Below are 23,614 nucleotides of genomic sequence, written 5' to 3'. Positions count from 1 at the left end.
CTGTGGCGACCCCTAACTGGGAAAAGCCAAAAGACACAACAAGTAGTGAAGGCAATATATTGCATGAATTCACCAAACTTGTCAATTCCTCCAGTCCAAAAAATGCAAATATCCAAAAACCGACAATATAAAACCCAGTTCTCTTTGTATGTGGAATGAAAAATATAGTTATGTTCCCACCATACAAGTACCAGGTTAGCATAAGTCGGCGCACACTTTGCACCCATTGCTACCCCTTTCTCTTGGTGAAAAAACTCTCTTTCAAAGTAAAGAAAATTGTTTTTTAGTGCTATTTCCATCAGGGTGTTAATCAAGTAAATGTCCCTCTCATTAAACTTACCACAATTCCTAAGACCCTCTATTAAAAATTCCAACCCTTCAACATGAGGGATGGATGTAAACAAATTGACCACATCAATTGTTGCAAACATAACTTGACTGGAAAACAAATATTTTTTACCTTCCTAAGAAAATCCCAGGAATCCTTAACTGTGTTTTGGGAATTTAAGGAGATGTCTTTTATCTTTATGTCTAAATATTTAGCTATTGCAGCAGTGGCAGATTGGCTAGCTGCCACAATTGGTCTCATTGGTGGGTCTAATACATTCTTGTGGGTCTTAGGAATACCAGAAATACTTGGGACAATAGCCTCCTTGTTAAATAAAAAATTAAATGTGTCCATATCAATGGTACCCTCCAATAATAAATCATTTAAAATAAATATTTTCCTATAAGCGATATTGATTTGTTTAAGGAAACTTTAGAATATTTATCCTCATCCTGTAAAAGCGCCATCATTTTGCTTTCATATACTATGGAATCCATAATAACAGTACCTCCACCCTTGCCCGGCTTCATAACCCTAATAAACTTATTTTCTTTTAGTGTATTCAAAACATAGTTTTCCTCCTTGGATAAATTTGACCAAACTCTATTGTTTGCCAATTCCTTCTTGAGTCTATTCTCTACCAGAAATTCAAAATTATTTAACTGTGGGTGTAGTGGAGGATTCCATGTACTCTTTCTCCTAAGAGTGCCGTCCCCTCCACTAGTTTGTTTAAAAATTAATTCCATATTTTTCTTCCGGACAAACATTTTAAAATCAGTTAAAATTTTGCTAATATCACACTTCTTTCTTGGTACAAATTTAAAACCTTTTGTAGATAAACTAAAAATTTCTTCAGTAATATCCAAATGACTGTAATTAAAAATAGTGTACCCCTTAATGATAAACATAGTGTCATTGGAAACCATTCCACCAGATTCTGGACCAAGTACATCCAAAAACATCCCCATGTGGGGGGGGTCCTCTTTCCATACTTCTGGTATCCCCCTGTGTTGTTTCACCCATTTCAGTTCCTTTGATGGTAAGCCAGGAAGAGTTTTCCTCTCTAATGAATTTGATGCAAAGTAATGACATCTACTTTTGCCCTGCAGATAAAGGGGGTGGTGTAGTTGTTATGGATGTCTCAAGCTATCTGAATGCCATGAATACAATGTTGAGTGATGCCTGCACTTACACCAGACTAGCTAGACAAGATGTTAATAGATTAACAACTAAGATACATGAGAGTGTTGAGACCCTACTTATGGATAGCATACTAGATAGGTGCTTGTATGAGTACTTTTTGGTAGAGAATATGGTAATACCAAAGCTGTATGGTTTACCCAAGGTTCATATGTATTTATTTATTTACATTTGTTGACCAGGAGTGTCCGACTGGATGTATGTCCATTTTCAGTGGAGGCCCAGGGAGAAAATCTCCACAGTTAAAATAAACAGACAGTAGTTACATTGGATTACATAGCAATTAACAATTTGATTAACATAATTAATTACAAACATATTTACAGATGAAGAACATAGTACATCTGTAGACAACTAGAATCTTTATTTGTGAAGTACATAACAGACATTAACAAATGTTACAATAAGATGTTCCTGCTGTATAATAAGTACTAGGCTTATGAGCATCTGAGCCTGCTATAATCAAGGTAGTTAGTGGGGTGGAAAGAAAGGTAGTGGTTGGATGGGGTGAGTGATATTAGAGTGGGAGTTGCAAGGGCATAGCCAGCATGTTTTAGGTGCACTTTTAGTAAAGTTTTGAAGTGGGTGCATGATGGTACAGAGGAAATTGTGGGTGGGAGGGAGTTCCATAATTTGGCTATGGCGGAAGAGTATAGTGCTTCACCAGCAGAGTTATTGGCTTTAGTGATCTGCAAGTGATTTTTGTTGCTGGATCTTAGTGGTCTGGTGGTGCAATAGGGTTGGAGTAGATTCTGGAGGGATGGGACATTTAGTGGATAGTTTACTAGTTTGTGGGTGAGTGAGAGTTGATACCACTGAAGGAGGTGAGGGAGTTCAAGCTAGTCCAGTTCAGCAAGTGAGAGACAATGATGACTACGGTAGGATGGCCCTGTGGTGAATTTAGCGATTTTGTTACAGCAGGTCTCTAGCTTGTTTAGATTGCATTGCCTTAGGTTGCTATATATTGGAGAGGCATAAAGTAGGGTGGAGATAAGATGGGAATTTGCTATTGAAATCTTTGCTGATTTGGTGAGAAGTTGCTTATTTCTGTATAATGCTCCTATTTTTTGTGGACTTTTTTTATGGTCATAGATATGTGAATGTCAAATTTTAGTTTATTGTCTATTTCCACTCCTAACAATTTGGTGTGTTCAGTTGAGTATAAAGTGGTGTTGTCTTTTGCTGTGATGTTAAAGTGAGAGTTGCTTTGAGTATGTTTGGTGGGTTGGAAGATGAGTATTGATTGGGCATCGGATAACCAAGTTTCAACAGAGGAAAAGGCTTACTGTGTGACATTTTGCAGTTTGGGTAGGGACTGGGCTGAGAAGATGATGGTTGAGTCATCTATGTATTGCATGAGTGTGCCATGTTTGGTGGAAGAGGCTAGATTATTGGTGAAAGCATTGGTGAAAACAGGGAAGAGTAGGGGTCCAAGGATGGATCCTTGGGGAACCCCTATGGAGACAGGTAGTTGGGGAGGTATGTCATTCTGCCATACAATGGATTGTTGGAGGTCAGACAGGTAACTCTGAAACCAGTTGGTGACTGATTGAGAGAAGGATAGGTTATTGAGGACAGTGATGAGTTGCTTGTGTGGGACCATGTCAAATGCTTTAGATAGGTCTAGGAAAGTAGCAGAGGAAAGATAGCCATTGTTTTTATGCTGAAGGATAGTGTTAGTAAAGGAGAGTAAGGCAGTGGTGGTGATATGGTTTGGTCGGAAACCATGCTGAGTATTGGAAAGGAGGTTGTTAATAAGGAGGTAGTCTGAGACCTGAGAGTGTATGCATCTCTCTAGTATTTTGGAGAGTGGAGAGAGAATAGCTATGGGGCGGTAATTGGTTAGTTCTGTGGAGGGGCTGCCTTTGTGGAGGGGAATTATATGTGATACTTTCCACAGTGTGGGAACGTAACTTTCTGACCGAGATCAGTTAATCAAGATGGATACTGGGTAGGCCAGAGCATCAGCTGCGATTTGTAGGTTTTCACTTGGGAGATTGTCTGCTGCTAATTTGGTGGGCTTAAGTTTAGTTAAGAGTTTTTTTTTATGTTGGAGGTAGGTACAGGAGAAAAAGAGAAGGCAGTGGGGAGATTACTAGTTGAAGGTGTGGGTTGGAGGGGAGGGGGGGTTGTGTTGTTTAGCTAATGATAGTATGGTTTTTGTGAAGTGTGTGTTGAATGAGTTAGCAATATTTTCAGAGGAGTGAGGGATGTTAGGAGGAGGGGTACTGACTTTACCTGAGCGGAGGATGGAGTTTATGGAGGACCAGAATTGTTTGGGGCTGTGTTAGGAGGAGTCTAGGGCAGACTGGTAGTATTGGAATTTGTCCTGTTTTATTAGCTTTTTGACTCTATTGCTTAGTTCTAGAAATTTCTGTCTAGTTGAGGGGGTTTTGGTCTTGCGCCAGTGCTCCCAGGCTTTATCCCTGTTTTTCATTTCTGACTTAGTGGTTTTCTGTAGCCATGTGGAGGGTTGTGCTTTGGTTCTGGAAAGTCTTATGGGGGCATGGTAATTAAGGATGCTCAGGAAGGTAGTATTAAAAATTTCAACTGCGTCATCAAGATTGAGGTACTTTAGAGGATGCCAGTTACATTCTTTGAGGGATGAGATGAATGTGAGTGGGTTAAAGTTTAGTTTTTTACGTATTTGACGGTAGATGACAGGTTTAGCTTGGTATAGGTATTTTTTTAGTAGGAATGTTGGGGAGTGATCACTGAGGCTATCTGATAAGCAGCCTGTTATATATGACTGGGGGCTCTTACTGACTAGTATCCAGTCCAGGGTACTGTGCTTGCTGGAGTTTTTATTTATCCTGGTTGGCAACTGGACTAGTTGGGTGAAGCCATGAAGGGTTACATCATGGGTTGGATGGTTGCCAGAACAGGGTTGCCAGTTAATATTGAAATCACCTAAAATTATAGTTTCTTGGGGGAGATGGTGGGTAGACCAGCTGAGGAGGTTTTCTAGTGGAGGGATGTTTTGGCCAAATGGGAAGTAGCATCCAATTATGTTGATGGTTTTGTTTTGGTTTATTTTGAGGTTGTTATATATTATTTCTTCATTGCCTATTTGTGGAGCTGATGATTTTAAGATCTGGATGTTTAGATGCTGTTTAAATATTATAGCTACACCGCCTCCTTTCTTGTTTAGCCGGTCTACTCTTAGTATGCCGTAACTGGTAGGGAGTATTTGCTCACTGGTAATGTGAGGTTTTAGCCAGGTTTCTGTCAGGATGATTATACCTGGGGGAGTACAAGTCTATGGTGGCATGGAGTTCATGGACTTTGTTGGATATACTTCTAATATTTATGCTTAGTAGAAGGAAGTCACTTGGCTTTCTATTGGCTGTGATATGGGAGAAGTTGTGGTTTCTAGTCTGATTATAAGGATTGGGGTTGGAGATGGTAGGGCCAGGGTTGGGGTGGATGTCTCCACTTAGGGCTAGTTTTGATATGCATGAGGTTATTAGTTTTCACAGTTTTTGAATGTGTTTGTTTATTAGGGAAACTTTATGATTGTGCTCTGTGGGTAATAGGTATGGTGGGAGGGTTACTATGTTAAGTTGTAGGGATGTTTTATGTTTGAGTAATATAGTTGGTAGAATATGTGGGGGGTGCATAGGGATGGTTCTTGAGTTGGTGTGAGTGGAGCTGAGTGAGGGTGAGACATGAGTGGTGGTGTGAGTAGTAGTACAGTGGTAGCGGTTGAGTGGTGGAATGATGAAGCTTTGGTAGGATGTAAGACAAGGAGAGTGCATGCAGTGAGCATAAGTAAGGTATGCTTGTACATGTTAGTTGAGGAGGTGTGATAGTAGTGGAAAGATGGAGGATGTACTGTTAGGTTAACACTGTGGTTGGCTATTGGAAAGATGGGAGGGGTTTGTGAGTGTAATAAAGGTAGGGCCACTGGGAGCGGGAGGGAATAGGGGGCAGGGTGGGGAGCGAAGCGGGTAGAGACCCTGTTAGTAGCTCTTATGAGGGGGCTGGAAACAATCAGGTAACAGAGTAAACTGATAAATGAACATATGATAGTGCTAAAGGGTGGTTGTTGTTTTAAAAATGGTGCCTGCCACAGGTAATATTTATTAACTTTGGGATTGGCTTAAGGTAATAAACAGGGACAGGGGTGGGGGAGAACAAGGGTGTGAGCAGGCAGTTCTTTTGTACTGCTGCTAATGAGCCAAAGCAAAGACAAGTTTGTGTTTAAGAAACAATCAGAATTGACCAAGGACTGCTCTGAAACTGTAAGTCATTTCTTAACCATTTCTCAGGTGGAAAAACAGGATAACTTTGTATCAGTAGGCTACTGTGGTCTCAGTTTAAATTAACAAACACACAGTATTGATCAGTTAAAGATACTATTTGCTAACAGAAGGGAATAAGAGAGAAAGTGGAAGATGAGTGTGTGTGTGTGTGTGTGTGTGTGTGTGTGTGTGTGTGTGTGTGTGTGTGTGTGTGTGTGTGTGTGTGTGTGTGGAGAGGGGGGAGGCTGCTTACAAGCCAAAGCAGAGTGCTCTCCAGGTGAAAATGAATATTGGCTCAAACAGGTAGACACATACTCAAAGTTAACTGTAGCTGTTTGCAGACAGTTCAGACCTGGACTGCACTTTTCTTATAAGAATGATAAAAAACCTGATAAAAAATTATAAAGATCGACTACATCTACCTGTGCGGCCGATAGTGTCTGGCAGGGGCTGGCCCACAGACCCAATGTCCATTTATATAGAAAAACAACTTTGCCCAGTAATTGATGGAAAAGGAAATATTCTGAAGGATACTAGGGACTTTCTAAGGAAGCTATATCATCGGCCTGAGACAATATGGAGATGAGGTTTTTCTGGTTACACTAGCTGTCACCTCTCTATTTACATGTATTCTGAATGTCACAAGCATTGACAATGTAGGAGCTCTGCTGGGCCGCAATCCTGCATTTAGCAGTGATAAAGTCTACCTAATTTGCACCTTATTAGAACTTGTACTGGAAAATAACGTGTTTATATTTGAAGAAGAACATTATTTACAACAAACAGGCATAGCTATGGGCACGTTTTGTGCCAATAGCTATCCCAATATGGTCCTGGCTGAATGGGAGATGTAAAATGTGTTATCTGATGTGAATGAGTTTAAGAACTATATAACAACAAAGAAAAAAGCAGCACAGGCAACCACGGACTTCACAAGACTCCACTTTAATCTCTAAAACTACAAGTTTATTGTGCACAAATAAAAACGGTGAGCGCTTTCACTATAGCTTCATCAGACCTTTAAGAAGTATATACTCTACTACAGCAGTTATATGGATGACCTGTTCCTCATTTGGGGGGGGGGCACGCTAGATACTCTTGAAAGTTTTGTGGGTTACTTGAACAGCACCACATACTACCTTCATTTTGCCTTTGATTGGTCAGTGCAATCTATCTCAGTTTTAGATGTGATGGTGCACAAGACTGTAGGAGGGTTGAACACTAAACAATACACTAAACCCTGTAAGACCAATAATGTGGTGCACTCACAGAGCATGCACCCCAAGCATGTAAAACAGAATGTTCTTAAAGGGCAGTTTTTTTTAGGACAGCTAGACTCAACACCAGAGATAGGGACATGTATGATTATTTTGAAATTCTCAGTACCAACCTGCTGGATAGGGGGTATAGAAATCTAGAGATTATGACTGCACAGAATGATGCAGTGATGATGAGAGACACAAGGACAAGACTAAGACCCTATTTTAGTGGTCATTCTGGAGGATCCTCCTCTCTAGTATTGAAACCTCCTCAATCGACATGTATGAACCTGACTTACTCTAAAGATTCAGGCTCTATTTGTGAGATTATCAAGAAGCATTGGAAAATCTTGGCTTCAGATGAGAAATGCAAGGAGCTATTAGGTATCGCCCCTTCTTTCTGTTTCAAGAACCGCCTCTCATTAAAGAAAATGTTATGCTGCAAACCACTAAAAAAGGGAAAGAAAGATATAGTTAGCCAAAGGATAGGTACATAACCATGCCATCACTGTCATGCATGTAGATACATAGACACTGATGATCAGATTGTACATCCAAACACAGGACAGGTTTTTGGCATCAAGCTACACACTGATTGTAGCAGCCAAAATGTTGTATACTGTGCATCCTGTGTACTCTGTAGAAGTTTCTATGTGGGAAAAGCTAATCGTTCACTGAGAGAGCATATTTATAGTATAACCAAGTGTGATGACAGGAATGCTTTATCTAAGCAGCAGGGGGTGACCATGTGACCATTGCTTTAAGTTTATGATGCTGGAGGTTTACGCATGGAGATTGAGAGGTGGTGATGTGAAAACACAGACAGAGTGTGTGGAAATTAAATGGCTGCATCTACTGAGGGCAAATGCAGGCAAGGGGTTAAATGATGTCATCCCCATTAAGCCAATTCTGAGGTCACGTGACCTCAGGCACTAAGGTATTTAAGAGCACTTGAGTATGACGGTTTTAATGGATCTCATGACGTACCTGTGTGTATGAAAGCGCTTATCCTGGTTAGTTTTTGTACTTTTTGTACCTTTACAGATTTTAAGAATTTTAATACATTTGTTGTGCTCATTTGTCTCTCTGCCTAGCCAGTTTTTATGGTTCTTAGTTTACTGTGGCTTTTGCTGGTTGCTCTTTTTCTCTTTTTACTAAGGGGAGATAGAATACCAATAGGCCTGATATTTGAGGAGTCAGCTAGGTTACCACTTTTATATAAGGGTATGACATAAGATTTCTTCCAGAAGCCAGGTACAATGTTTTCCTTGATTGACCTATTGATTAAGATGGAGATAGGGTAGGTCCTAGAACTGATAGCAAGTTTCAGGAAATTATGAGGTAGGTTGCTAGCTGATGGGGAGCATGTTTTCACTTTGGTAGTTAGTGACTTGAGATAAGTCGTGGGGATGGGTTGACGAGAAAAAGGGGTTGTGTGGGGTTAATGAAGGAGAAGTTACGTAGGTAATGGTGTCATTTCTGGTTGGATTGCAAATAGAATCAATGAAGAGTGTTTTAAGAAAGGTAGCAGTAACGGTGGAAGAGCTGTTTGAGCATGGATTAAGTGATGTGGGGCTTCCAGGCTGTAGTAGATTATTAACTGATTGCTAGAATTTTTGCAGGCTGGAGTGAGGATTGTTTAGTGGTATTTGGAATTTTTTTTGTCAAGGGTGGCTCGTTTTTAGTTAAGTTTTGAAGCTCTCTGTAGGATTGAAGATCAGTAGAACTTTTAGATTTTTTCCATTTTTTTCTATGCACTATCTCTCTTATGTCTTTGGACAGGTACATACAGAAGGGAATGTGATATTCAATAATCAGCCTTGTAAGTGTTAAATACAGTAGAATGATTGCATCACTGTATCCTTACTAAAAGGCTGCAAAACAGAAAAGGACTTTCTTAAAATAGGGGATACGTGGTGATCAAAGGACAGTTTGTTGTCCGCATAGGTGTACGGCTCCCAAACTGCCAAATCAATTTTCAGGGCTTGTTGTCAATGTGGTAACTGCAGAATGCCAATACTTGCCAAAGGGGACTATTATATATTTTTTGGCATTAGTTTTAGTTCATTGTTAGGACACCAGCTATTTGATGGGAAAGGCCCTCCTGGAAGTTCTTAGTGTCCCCTAGAATGTTTATGATAGCACCGAGTTTAACGTCCTCTGCAAACTTGGCCAGCAAGAAACCCTTTACAATACCTTTGACTTCTGAGAAGAAAATGCCATACAGGAGGGGTCTGAACAGTGAATCCTGGAGTATTCCTCAAATGACAAGTCTTTTGGAAAAGGAAGAGATGCCTATCTTAAGTTCTTGGGCTCTGTGAGCCACTTGGCTATTTAATGAGTTTCACAGATATTAACATTTATCTGGGACAGTTTATCAACAATACCTATGTTTGGATTGTGTTGAATGCCTTCAGGAGGTATAGATTTGTGGTGTGTATACAGTCTTCCTTATCCATTGCTGCAGTAACGTTTTCAAATAAGTCAACCAGTTTAAGCAGGCAGGATCTACCCTTGCCAAAACAGAACTGGCTTGGGTTATGACATTTTATGTCACCTATAGCCTTATTTATTAATACTATAGTGATCCTCCCCAAAGCCTTACAGATGAGGCAGGCCAGACTTAAGAGTCTATAATTACCTGGGTCCATTGATTCCTCACCTTTGTACAGAGAGAATAATGTTGCTGTTTTCCATTCATTCAGCACAAAACCTGTTTGGAAACATATTAAATATAATTTATAGAGGAGCTAACAAGTATGTTATCTGGCCCATAGTAGCAGTGTTATTCACCTTGAAAAATACTTTGTGGAATTAATCTTGGGAAATATAAGATGTGGGTGTAGATACTTATTTGTGACCTGTGAATGTTGGAGAGGGAGAGACAGAAGAACTGAAGATACAGCTGAATGTATCCAGTAGTAGATTACTTATGTCCTCAGGGTCTGAGCATGCAATGCTATTTACCTAATGTCCTCAGGGTCTGAGCATGTGATGTAATTTACCTAATGTCCTCAGGGTCTTAGCATGCAATGTTATTTACCTAATGTCCTCAGGGGTCTGAGCATGTGATGTAATTTACCTAATGTCCTCAGGGTCTGAGCATGTGATGTCATTTACCTAATGTCCTCAGGGGTCTGAGCATGTGATGTCATTTACCTAATGTCCTCAAGGTCTGAGCACGTGATGTCATTTACCTAATGTTCTCAGGGGTCTGAGCATGTGTTGTCATTTACCTTATGTCCTCTGGGCCTGAGCATGTGATGTTATTTACCTTATGTCCTTAGGGTCTGAGGATGTGATGTCATTTACCTTATGTCCTCAGGGTTTGAGCATGTGATGTCATTTACTGTTAGCTCTGTGCAGTGCTAGGTATTATTTCTGAGGTTTATAACATAGTTAAATAGTTAGATAAGGTTTTATGGTTGCCTTTTGCCTGGCCAGCTATTTTTATCTAGATTTGATTGATTTGATCACGGAGCAGAGTTCCTCATTAAGGAGCATTTTTGATATCTTTATAGTTACATTTATTATTGCATGCAATGACTTTTTTTTTTATACTGCAGAGCCTGTTTATGTTGGCATTAGTCTTCAGGAACCCATAGATTAATTATTTATTCAATCTGGTGGACTCCTTTGAGAAAGTCACCAAGGCCATGGATGAGGGCAAAACAGTACACACTGCTTATGTAGACCTGGCCAAAGCTTTTGACGCAGTCCCCCACTCAGGGATCATAGATAAACTTACTATGTTAGGCATACACATCTACATCGTCAGATGGATAGCCAACTAGATCACTGAAAGGATACATGTTGTCCCGATAGGTGAAACCATTTCTGATAAGTCACACAGGGCTCAGTGTTGTGCTGAGACCCCTCCTGTTTGGTATCCACTTTTCTGAAGTGAAGGTCAGTATTGGGAGCATCTGTCTCAACAAGTTCACTGATGACTGTAAACTAGTAGCAATCATTGAATCCCCAAATGGTGTTAACATCCTACAAACAGGCCTAAAAATGACAAACAACTGGTGCCAACCTCATGGTCTGAGACTAAATGCTAAAAAATGCATAATCATATCCTTTGGTAAATCAGATATCCCTGCAAATTATAATATTGATAGCACACCCCAAAAAGTAGATCCATTGGTGAGGGGCTTAGGAATACAACAAATAGTGACCTAAATGGTGACCATCAGGTAGCTACAGTAGTGAGGAAATCCTTCTGTGTGGTTCAGTAAAGGCATGGCATCAAGATCAAAGAAAGTCATACTGCCATTGTATTTGGCCTTCATCAGGCCCATAATCAAGTACAGTGCTCCATTCTGCATACACCTAACCAGGCACTTAAACCAGCTCGAGTGGCTCCAGAGGTTTCTCACTGAAAAAATGCAAAGTGTAAGTCGCATGTCTTATGCAGACCAACTAAAGGCCTTATCCCTTTATTCCGTTTCATATATTTTATTAAGAGGTGACTTATGCTGGACCTACAAGGCATTCTCTGATCCAGCCCTGATGAAAATGTTACATATTTGCAAGAAAAATTATACAAGGGCTATACGTTACATGGACCTGAGCCTTATTAGTGACACTAACAGTACTTGCTGGAGAGACAGATTCATATCCCAAAGGCTATCTCTTTTATGGAATAAACTTCCCATCTTTGTAAAACAAGAAACATCCCTCACTCTCTTCAAAAAGAATTTGGATAAATGGATGGGGAAGTATAAATTTACTCCTGGGGTACTGCTCATGCACCTTATGGACAGAGACAGGCTGTAAAATGACTCAGGGTGCCAACACCCAATGACTGAACACCCTAATACTACCCCATCCCATATCTGTGGAATTAAGATATAAAATGATCATATCCTGGTGCTATTGGCTAGGCTTGTAGAGGCTCTTGTGCCATTAGTCTAGTAATCACCTATGAACATATAATGTTACAGAAGTGTCATAGACTATAAAAATGATTTTACTAGAAAAAGTGACAAAATATATTACACACATTTATTTGAATGCATTCAATAAAGAGAACATCAAAAGGACATGATTATATCTGATGTGTGAAAATAGATTGCATAGAAAAGGATAAGAAAATATGTTGCACAATATTTCCTTGAATATAGTCAATAAATAGAGCATACAGGAAGACAGATCTTTATCTTACGTGTGAAGGTAGAAATCTCCGTTGCTGGTCCCACAGTTATTCCATCTCTGGCTACACCTGCAATGGAGAAAGTGTAACATACACCAGATTGAAGCTCGTGTATTGTTATGGATGTTGTATTTGTTATCACTCCTTCTGGTGGCAGTCCTCCTCCAAGCACTTGGTATAAGTTAACATTTGAGACAAGAGTCCACTGCAGAGATATTGAATTTTGTGTCACATTGATAATGGAAGTATTTGTGACAGGGTCAGGTACTGTGAAAAGAGAAAGGTACTGTTTGTTCTAGGCACAGAACTTTTAGCACACTTTATGCATAACACTTTCAGTTATAGTCAGCTGTTTTGCACCATTGTTTCATGTACAACAAACTAAAATGCATTAACTATAAGTGGGCAAATATACAGCAACATTAATTTATTTATCTATCTACTTATTCCCTCAATTTCAAAGACATTGAAATGGAGCAAAAACTTGTTTGTATTGGTTTTCTGGTGGAAAAAGCTTCATATACAGGAAGAAACAAAAAAAATAAACATAGCACTACAGTATATACTTTGATGAACACAGCAAAGTAAAAGCAAAGTACAAATAAAAGATCATGGTCACGGACAGACTAAAACCTGTAGACAGAACATACTACAGAATAAGATGGAATGTTCATTAGTCCAGGCTACTATTTATACTATGTAGGACATATACTGACTGTTAGATTCAGGAAAGGATGAGGTAGGTTGCCAGCTGATGGCGAGCATGTTTTCACTTTGGTAGTTAGTGACTTGAGATAAGTCGTGGGGATGGGTTGACCAGAAAAAGGGGTTGTGTGGGGTTAATGAAGGAGAAGTTACGTAGGTAATGGTGTCATTTCTGGTTGGATTGCAAATAGAATCAATGAAGAAGGTTTTAAGAAAGGTAGCAGTAATGGTGGAAGAGCTGTTTGAGCATGGATTAAGTGATGTGGGGCTTCCAGGCTGTAGTAGTTTATTAACTGATTGCTAGAATTTTTGCAGGTTGGAGTGAGGACTGTTTAGTGGTATTTGGAATTTTTCTTTGTCAAGGGTGGCTCTTTTTTAGTTAAGTTTTGAAGCTCTCTGTAGGATTGAAGAACAGTAGAAGTTTTAGATTTTTTCCATGCACTATCTCTCTTATGTCTTTGGACAGGTACATACAGAAGGGAATGTGATATTCAATAATCAGCCTTGTAAGTGTTAAATACAGTAGAATGATTGCATCACTGTATCCTTACTAAAAGGCTGCAAAACAGAGAAGGACTTTCTTAAAATAGGGGATACGTGGTGATCAAAAGACTGTTTGTTGTCCGCAGAGGTGTACGGCTCCCAAACTGCCAAATCAATTTTCAGGGCTTGTTGTCAATGTGGTAACTGCAGAATGCCAATACTTGCCAAAGGGGACTATTATATATTTTTTGGCATTAGTTTTAGTTCATTGTTAGGACACCAGCTATTTGATGGGAAAGGCCCTCCTGGAAGTTCTTAGTGTCCCCTAGAATGTTTATGATAGCACCGAGTTTAACGTCCTCTGCAAACTTGGCAAACCCCCAAAAAAAAGGGGGGGGTTAAACAAAACCCCAAAAAACCCCCCAAAAAAAAATTTTGGGGAAAAAATTTTAAAAATTTTGGGTTTAAAAAAATTTTTAAGGGGTTTAAAAAAATTTTTTTTTCCCGGGGTTTTAAAAAAATTTTTTGTGGGGCCCTTGGGGAAAAAAGATTTGGGGGGTTTTTTTTTTTTAAAGGGAAAAAAACCCTTTAAAAGGGAAAAAATTTTTAGGGTTTTTCCCCCTTTTTTTTTTTTTTGAAAATTTTAATTTAAAACCCCCGGGGGGGGGGTTTTTTTTTTTTCCCCCTTTTTGGGAAAATTTTTTTTTTTTCCCCTTTTTTTTTTAAAATTTTTTTAAAGGGGGGGAAAAAAACCCCCGGGGGGTTTTTTTAAATAATTTTAATTTTTGGGGGGGTTAAATTTTTTTTTTTCCTTGAAAAAAACCCAAAAAACTGAAAAAATTTACCAATTTTTTTTCCTTGGGGGAAAATGCTTTTCCTAATTTTTTAAAAATTTTTTTTTTTTGCCCCTTTTTTTTTTTTTTAAATTTTGGGGGTTTAATTTTTTTTTTTTGGGGGCCCCCTTTTTTAATTTCCCTTTTGGGGGGGTTTTTTTTTTTTTTTTTTGGGGGTTTTTTAAATTTTAAAAATTTTTTTAAAAAATTTTTTTCCTTTTGCCCCGGGGGTTTTTTTAAATTTTTTTTTCCCGGGGGGGGTTTTTTGGGTTTTTAAATTTTTTTTTAAAAAAAATTTTTTTTTTTTTTTTTTCCCTTTTTTTTTTTTTTCCAAATTAAAATTTTTTTTTTTAAATTTGGCCCCGGGGAAAAAAGGGGGGCCCAAAAAACCCCCCTTTTTTGGAAAAAAAAAGTCCCCAAAAAGGGGGGGGGGTTTTTTTTTAAGGCCCCCCCGGGGTTTTTAAAAATTCCCAAAAAATTGGGGGTTTTTTGGTTTTTTAAAAATTTTTTGGGGCCAAAGGGGTTTTTTCCAACCCCCGTTTTTCCCCTTTTTAATTTTTTTGGGGGGAAAACCCCCCAAAAAAATTTTTAAAAATTTCCGGGGCCCCCAAAAAAAATTTTTTTTTCCTTCCCGGAAAAAAAATTTTTCCCCCCCGGGGAAAAATGTTTTTTCCTTTTTTTTTTAAAAACCCCCCCTTTTTTTTTTGGGGGGGAAAAAAAAAATTTTTTTGGGGGGGCCCCCCAAAAAAAAATTTTTTTTTTTTTGGGGGGTTTTTTTAAATTTTTTGGGTTAAAAAAAATTTTTTTTTTCCCCCCCTTTTTTTCCCTTTTTTTTAAAAAAGGGGTTTTTTAAAACCCCCTTTAAAAAATTTTTTTTTTTTTTTTTTTTAAAAAAAAGCCTTTTTTTGGGCCCCCCAAAAGGGTTTTTTTTTTTTTAAATTTTTTAAATTTTAAAAAAACCCCCTTTTGGGAAAAAAAATTTTTAAATTTTAAAAAAAAAAACCGGGGGGTTTTTGGGGAAAATTTTTTTTAAAAAAAAATTTAAAAAAACCCCCAAAAAAAAATAAAACCCCCTTTTAAAAAAAAAAAAATTTTTTTTTTTAAAAATTTTTTTTTTTTTTTTTTGGGGGGTTTTTTTTTTGGGGGGGGGGGAAAAAAAAAAAAAAAAAAAAACCCCAAAAAATCCCAAAAATTTTTAAAAAAAAAAGGGTTTTTGGCTTTAAAATTTTTTAAAAAAAAAAAAACCCTTTTTAAAAAATTTAAAAAATTAAAAAAAAAAAAAAAAAAAAAATTTTAAAAAAAAAAAAAAAAAAAGGGGGGGAAAAAATTTTAAAATTTTTTGGGGGGGGAAAAAGGGGAAAAATTTAAAAAATTCTTTTTTAAAAAAAAAAAAAAAAATTTAAAAGGGGGGGAAAACCCCCCCCCAAAAAATTTTTCCCCCAATTTAAGGGGAAAAAAAAAAGGTTTTTTGGGGAAAAAATTTTTTTTTTTTTTTTTTTTTTTTTAAAAATTTTTTAAAAAAAAAAAAACCCCCAAAAAAATTTAAAATTTTTTAAAAAAAAAAAAAAGGGTTTTTGGGGGGAATTAAAAGGAAAACGTTTTTCTGGGAAAAATTTTCCCCCCCTTTTTTTTTTTTAAAAACCCCTTTTTTTAAAAAAAACCCCCCCCAAAAAAAAAAAAAAAAGGGGGGGGAAAAAAAAATTTAATTTTTTTTCCTTTCCCTTTTAAAAAAAAAAAGGGAAAATTTTTTAAAATTTTTGGGGAAAAATTCCCCAAAAACAAAAAAAAAAAAGAAAATTTTTGGGCAAAAAAAAAGGCCTTTAAAAATTTTTAAAACCAAAAAATTTGGAAAAAATTTAAAAAAAAAATTTTTTAAAAAAAACAAATTTTTATTTTTAAAAATTTTTTTTAAAAAAGGGAAAAAAAATTTTTTTTGGGGTTTTTTTTTAGAAAGGGGAAAAAAAATTTTTTTTAAAAATTTTTAAAAAGGAAAAGGGGTTTTTTTTTTTTGGGGGGAAAAAAATTTTTTTTAAAAAATTTTAAAAGGGGCCCCCTTTTGGGGAAAAAATTTAAAAGGGTTAAGGGGGGTTTTTTTTTTTGTTGTATTTTTTTAAATTTTTTTTTTTTGGGGGGGGGTTTTTTTTTTTTTTTTTGGGGGTTTTTTTTTTTTTAAAAAATTTTTTTTAAAAAGGTTTTAAAAAAGGACTTTTTTTAGGGGGCCCCCCAAAAAAGGGGGGTTTTTTAAATTTTTTTTAAAAAAAAAAAAAAAATTTTTAAATAAAAGGGGCAAAAAAAAATTTTTTTAAATTTTTTTTTTTCCCAAAAAATTTTTTTTTGGAAAATTTTTTTTCCCTTTTAAAATTTTTAAAAAAAAAAAAAAAAAAAATTTTTTAAAGGGTTTTTTTTTTTCCCCAAAATTTTTTCAAAGTTAAAAAAAAATTTTGGGGGAAAGGCCCCCCCCCCTCCCAAAAAACGGGAACCCCTTTCCCCCAAAATTTTTGGGGGGAAAATTTTTTTTTTAAAAAAAAAAAATTTTTTAAAAAAAAAAACCGGAAATTTTTTTTTTTAAAAAAAAAAATTTTAATTTTGGGTTTTTAAAAGGTTTTTTGGGGGGGGTTTTTTTTTTGGGGGGGGGGAAAAAAAAATTTGGGGGAAAAAAAGCCTTAGGGTTTTTTTTGGGTTTTTTTCCCCTTTTTTTTCCTTTTTTAAAAAACCCCCCCCAAACAGGAAAACAAATTAAAAAAAAAAAAGGGGAAAAAAAATCAACAAGTTCACTGATGACTGTAAACTAGTAGGAATCATTGAATCCCCAAATGGTGTTAACATCCTACAAACAGGCCTAAAAATGACAAACAACTGGTGCCAACCTCATGGTCTGAGACTAAATGCTAAAAAATGCATAATCATATCCTTTGGTAAATCAGATATCCCTGCAAATTATAATATTGATAGCACACCCCAAAAAGTAGATCCATTGGTGAGGGGCTTAGGAATACAACAAATAGTGACCTAAATGGTGACCATCAGGTAGCTACAGTAGTGAGGAAATCCTTCTGTGTGGTTCAGTAAAGGCATGGCATCAAGATCAAAGAAAGTCATACTGCCATTGTATTTGGCCTTCATCAGGCCCATAATCAAGTACAGTGCTCCATTCTGCATACACCTAACCAGGCACTTAAACCAGCTAGAGTGGCTCCAGAGGTTTCTCACTGAAAAAATGCAAAGTGTAAGTCGCATGTCTTATGCAGACCAACTAAAGGCCTTATCCCTTTATTCCGTTTCATATATTTTATTAAGAGGTGACTTATGCTGGACCTACAAGGCATTCTCTGATCCAGCCCTGATGAAAATGTTACATATTTGCAAGAAAAATTATACAAGGGCTATACGTTACATGGACCTGAGCCTTATTAGTGACACTAACAGTACTTGCTGGAGAGACAGATTCATATCCCAAAGGCTATCTCTTTTATGGAATAAACTTCCCATCTTTGTAAAACAAGAAACATCCCTCACTCTCTTCAAAAAGAATTTGGATAAATGGATGGGGAAGTATAAATTTACTCCTGGGGTACTGCTCATGCACCTTATGGACAGAGACAGGCTGTAAAATGACTCAGGGTGCCAACACCCAATGACTGAACACCCTAATACTACCCCATCCCATATCTGTGGAATTAAGATATAAAATGATCATATCCTGGTGCTATTGGCTAGGCTTGTAGAGGCTCTTGTGCCATTAGTCTAGTAATCACCTATGAACATATAATGTTACAGAAGTGTCATAGACTATAAAAATGATTTTACTAGAAAAAGTGACAAAATATATTACACACATTTATTTGAATGCATTCAATAAAGAGGACATCAAAAGGACATGATTATATCTGATGTGTGAAAATAGATTGCATAGAAAAGGATAAGAAAATATGTTGCACAATATTTCCTTGAATATAGTCAATAAATAGAGCATACAGGAAGACAGATCTTTATCTTACGTGTGAAGGTAGAAATCTCCGTTGCTGGTCCCACAGTTATTCCATCTCTGGCTACACCTGCAATGGAGAAAGTGTAACATACACCAGATTGAAGCTCGTGTATTGTTATGGATGTTGTATTTGTTATCACTCCTTCTGGTGGCAGTCCTCCTCCAAGCACTTGGTATAAGTTAACATTTGAGACAAGAGTCCACTGCAGAGATATTGAATTTTGTGTCACATTGATAATGGAAGGATTTGTGACAGGGTCAGGTACTGTGAAAAGAGAAAGGTACTGTTTATTCTAGGCACAGAACTTTTAGCACACTTTATGCATAACACTTTCAGTTATAGTCAGCTGTTTTGCACCATTGTTTCATGCACAACAAACTAAAATGCATTAACTATAAGTGGGCAAATATACAGCAACATTAATTTATTTATCTATCTACTTATTCCCTCAATTTCAAGGACATTCAAATGGAGCAAAAACTTGTTTGTATTGGTTTCCTGGTGGAAAAAGCTTCATATACAGGAAGAAACAAAAAAAATAAACATAGCACTACAGTATATACTTTGATGAACACAGCAAAGTAAAAGCAAAGTACAAATAAAAGATCATGGTCACGGACAGACTAAAACCTGTAGACAGAACATACTACAGAATAAGATGGAATGTTCATTAGTCCAGGCTACTATTTATACTATGTAGGACATATACTGACTGTTAGATTCAAAAGCAGAATAATTGTGAGTTTGAAATGAGAAATGCTGTCACAAGAAACTGCTATATTTGATAGGAGGTCATAGTAAATGATTTAATTAAATATTTAATTAAGTGTTTGCAGAGATTATCGGGTACTAGTGGTGGCTGATGGCTTCAAAGAGCAGGAAGAGAACTACAGGAAGCAATTGAATGGGAGAGAATAACTGGTATAGCATGGAGCTATATTATTGTAGATCAATGGCATTTCACTTATGACAAACTTTAGCCTTTGGACACTCTTCAAGCACAGCCCTGACCATACAGCAAAAATGCAAGTATGAGACAGTCACACAAACAACATGACTAATAAAGATAGGTATGATACAGTGATAGAATTCCAAGAAAAAATAACAAATGTAAGCAATACAATACAGCAATACAAATTTCAAACCAAGTGAGACATTTTTCAATCATTAGAAACAGAACATTACAGATTAAAGGATCTTTCACTTGTATTTCAAGTAGATGTGTTGCTTGTTAAAAGTATATTCTGAATCAGTAATTACTTCTAGATATACATATATTCCAAATGTTGGTGAAAGCAAACAGAGTATGAGTACAGTGGGAATGAGTTCAGTAAAGATGAGAGAAGAGGAAAGTTGGGAGTTGGGAAAGAATGGCTGCCATAGCATTATGAAAAACATTGCATAAGGTGACAAGACATCTGAACTTTCTGGAGAAAGTTAAGAAAAGGAATATGTGTAGACTTCATGGGAGGGGGGATGCTGCAATTAATCTTGGATATCAAAGAAAATAATGATACTGACTATATACACTTCTGATTGCAATCAAAAACACCAGTATTAGATGAAACATAGTTATAGACAAATGACTCCATGACACCAAACCGTGTCAGCAGTGATTCTCTCCACATCCCTCCAGTGCTCCTAGCTTCTGCATTCTCTGCTCCCTATGCTAACCAGACAGAAGATTTTTTCTTGTTTTTATAATATGGCTTACTTTTCAGTTTTTTCCTCTATTCCCCTAAAACACTCTAACCAGACATGTCTACACTCTAATAATTTCAGAAGAAAGAATTTAAATAAGTTGCAGGTCTGTGGACTGGTATGCTCTAAGATGCAATGGGATTTCTAGAAATTATTAGTTACAGTTTGGAGGTTTTTGTAAACCTTTTGATTTAATGATGAATAAAGAAATTCAATACTACTTTTTTTCATTTTAAGGACAGAATAAGTGGTGAGCAAAGTTGAATGATCAAACTTGACCAAGTAGTAGTTCTCAGTAACCTGAGCAGAGAAATGCTTGCAAGCATACATAAATAGTGCTTCCCTTGCTGCAAAACGTTAAACAAATCTTGTGTACACATCTGGTGATAAGTTGGAATGCAAATGACAGAATATATGTCCACAGGCATGTACTTCAACTTGTTGCAGTCATACATATAAATGAAATGCTTCCTCTCTCCTATGCTAAAAGACAACAGTGTAATTTGTTCCACTTGGATGTCAGACTGGGGAAGTAAAGGAACAAATGGAACAGTAATATATTACAACTTTTTGTTGTGGGATGAATAAACACATAATGTAACTTATTCACAAAAGTAATCCACCTCTACACCATAGTTATGTTGGACTGTAAGGAAAGTGGGAAAGTAATGGTCACAGTAATGTTTTCCATTGGTTGCTTGTAGAGTGTACACTGCCCCTGGATAAGCTATAGTGACCTTTTGTGCATGTCACTGAGGTTATTTTGTGAAGAAAGATAAAGACATAATGAGCATATCATTATCAGCTCAACTCATGTTATAGCTGACCTTCTTTGCACACCTCTATGCAGGTCTGATTTTAGATTAGATGGGATCCAGGGCTGAAGTTAAGGGTGGGGCCATTCTAGTAAACCTGTAGTAAAATTATCTTATGCAAATAGGGCTCTAGAGACCAGGTGACTCATGTTGGCTTTGAAGGTATACATGTTCTTTGATGCATCTTATACCTTGTTGAATACTTGTGAATAATTTTTACTGACATAACTGGGACAAGATGGATTGCTTACAATGTAGTGCAACATAAGGGGGGGGTAAGGCATTTCTGAGTGTATTGTCCTCCAAATAAGATATTCAGCTGAAGTCTCATCTGCTTCAGTTTTTGGTAGCATTGATGGATGTAAAAGATCCTACAGCACCTACTTACAAGAGTAGTTTTTTTATTTGTATACATATATATATATATATATATATATATATATATATATATATATATATATAATATTCATATTTTTGCATATTTACATATTTTAACATAATTAAATATATTAATATTTCCATTTTAAGTATCCCCCCACTCTTTTACCCACAACCAAAATTAGATTTTCCAGTATTTATGTCAATGTCCATTTTACATTGTATCTGATTTCACTAACTCTTCCATTCCATATAGTTCATGTTACATAGAATATGATTCTGTCCATTTTCTTAGCTTCATTCTGGCATCTTGTCCAGTAAAACCCATACTGTATCATGTCCATGTTTAACATTTCAAAATTTAAATAACTTTTAATCAAATCATGTTTACATACTTCTTTCCACAGTTTTTGAATTCTCTCACATTTTCAAAAAAAAACATGTTCTGTAATTTCTAATTCTGTACATTTATTACATATTCTATCCTTTTTTCTCTTGTATAGCATATTTGCCGCAATGGTAATTTTCCTATGGACAACGCCCACAAAAAAAATCATTGCATTCTTTAATTATTTTATTATTTCTGTATCTCATCATTATTGCTTTCTTATCTACTTTTAACTATTTCCATGGATCCACCAGATAAAATGATATCATAATGTTTATATAACATTCTTTTCTAACACATTCTTTTTTAATTTCCACAGTACAGTTTTACTATAAAATTCTTTAATTTCTTCATTAATATCAATTTTACCTCTTTGTTCCTTTCCATTTCTTCCCAAATTTCTTTATATTTAAAATGCATTATTGTTTCTGTCAAATCTTTATTATTTTTCATTATTCCTTTTAGGACTTTATACATACTTAAAGAGGCTGCATGCACAATCATATTTGTCAGACCCAATCCCCCTTATTCATCTTTCATATACAAAATTCCCCTCTTAACTGGGTTCAGTCTTGATCCCCAAATAAATGAAAAAAATTGTCTGCATAATTTCTTTTTCATATTTCATTAGCATTATATAAACATTTGCAATATAAGCTATTTTACCTATTATTATTATTATTTTGTAAGAAACCTATATGCCTTCCAGAATGTAATCGTGTCTTTGATTTCTTTAGTAACTTTATCCCATTGTTCATTTCTGTATTCTGCACTTCCAAATACCATTCCAAAATGTCTATACTCTTTTCATTATATTCCACATCTCCTATGATACCTTCATAGCCAAATCCTTTGCTTTTCTCCTTATTTATGCTTAAATCAATTTTCTTCAACTGTTTACTCAAATTTTCATTAATTTTGTTCCATTCAGACTTTATTTTTGCTATTACTACAATATCATCAGCATAAGTATGCATTATTAGTAACTGTATCTCCTCCATGATTCTATATCCTCCCTTACTTGACATTTGTTTTACTTCTATTACTACTGTGTTCATGATTATAGCAAAGATCATACTGCTTGCAGGACATCCTTGTTTTATACCACACTCTATTTTCAAATTTTCCCCAATCCAACTTTTTACATTCCACTTCACATAATTCTTTTCATATACTGATTTAATTACTTGTAATATTTTTTCATTTATGTTGTATGCTTGTAAAATTTCCCATAATGCTTTATACTGAATATTATCATATGCCTTACTGACATCACCTATCTCAATTTTTGTCTCCACTTTTTTATTAATAATATAATTAATTACTTCCCTTATTATCCACAATAGGTTATGACTCCCCTTTCCTTTTCTCCCAAACCAATTCTGATCATATAATTTTTCTACTTTACATTGGTGTTTTTTAGTTACTATTCTCATGAACATTTTATAGTCTGTGCTATTCAGTGTAATTGGTCTCCATATTTTTATTTCATCTTTATCTCCTTTCTTTGATATAATTTGTATCATATCTATGCAATTTTTTTTATACTTAATTCCTCTTTCTAGCCACTCATTCATTACTTCTATAAACATAATTTTTGCCAGTCATACATTTTTTAAACATATTATATTCAATTCCATCCAAACCTGTAGCTGAATTAACATTAACATCTTTCATGATATCATTCAACTCATTTATATTTATTTTTCTCTCTAAATATGCATGATCTTCCTTGTTTAATTTTTCACTATTATAAATTTGTTCTATGTTAAATTTTTTACTATATAAATCTAATACACATTCTTTAATTATTTCATATATTTATCCTTGTTTTTAACTTGTTTCCCTTCTTTATTTTTAATTATCTGATTATCTTTCCTTCTTTTACCATCTTACATAAGTATGGTGCCACTTTTCCTTTTTTCTTGCAAGCAATATTTTGCTTATATAACAATTTATCAACCTTACCCTTATTTATTCTATATAATTCTTTTTAATAAAATTATTTTCCTTCACTATCAAGTCTTTAAATATCTTTGACTTACTATTTTGTATTCCATTTTTCTTTTTTCCTTTTCTTTTCTATACATTCTAAAAATGCTTTTTGTATTTCTTTTTGAATTGAATCCACCATAT

At 35.8% G+C, this 23,614-nt stretch overlaps 1 protein-coding gene across 2 annotated transcripts in view; it reads right to left on the bottom strand.

Annotated features, from left to right (window-relative positions):
• The window catches only part of LOC122793781 (receptor-type tyrosine-protein phosphatase eta-like), a 94,453-nt gene that overhangs the window by 36,067 nt on the left and 34,772 nt on the right, over nucleotides 1-23,614 (bottom strand). For both annotated transcript variants that reach the window (XM_044061971.1, XM_044061972.1), the window contains exons 4-5: nucleotides 18,206-18,460; nucleotides 12,199-12,453 (exon numbers count right to left, since the gene is read on the bottom strand). In XM_044061971.1, the coding sequence (XP_043917906.1) occupies nucleotides 12,199-12,453; nucleotides 18,206-18,460 (510 nt within the window). The remainder of the gene's footprint in view (nucleotides 1-12,198; nucleotides 12,454-18,205; nucleotides 18,461-23,614) is intronic.

This window comes from Protopterus annectens, chromosome 2.part0 (assembly GCF_019279795.1).
Source record: "Protopterus annectens isolate FY-2018-M chromosome 2.part0, PAN1.0, whole genome shotgun sequence".
Taxonomy (NCBI): Eukaryota; Metazoa; Chordata; order Ceratodontiformes; family Protopteridae; genus Protopterus; species Protopterus annectens.
The sequence above is the reverse complement of the archived record's forward strand: the minus strand, read 5'-3'. Positions and strand labels throughout refer to the sequence as shown.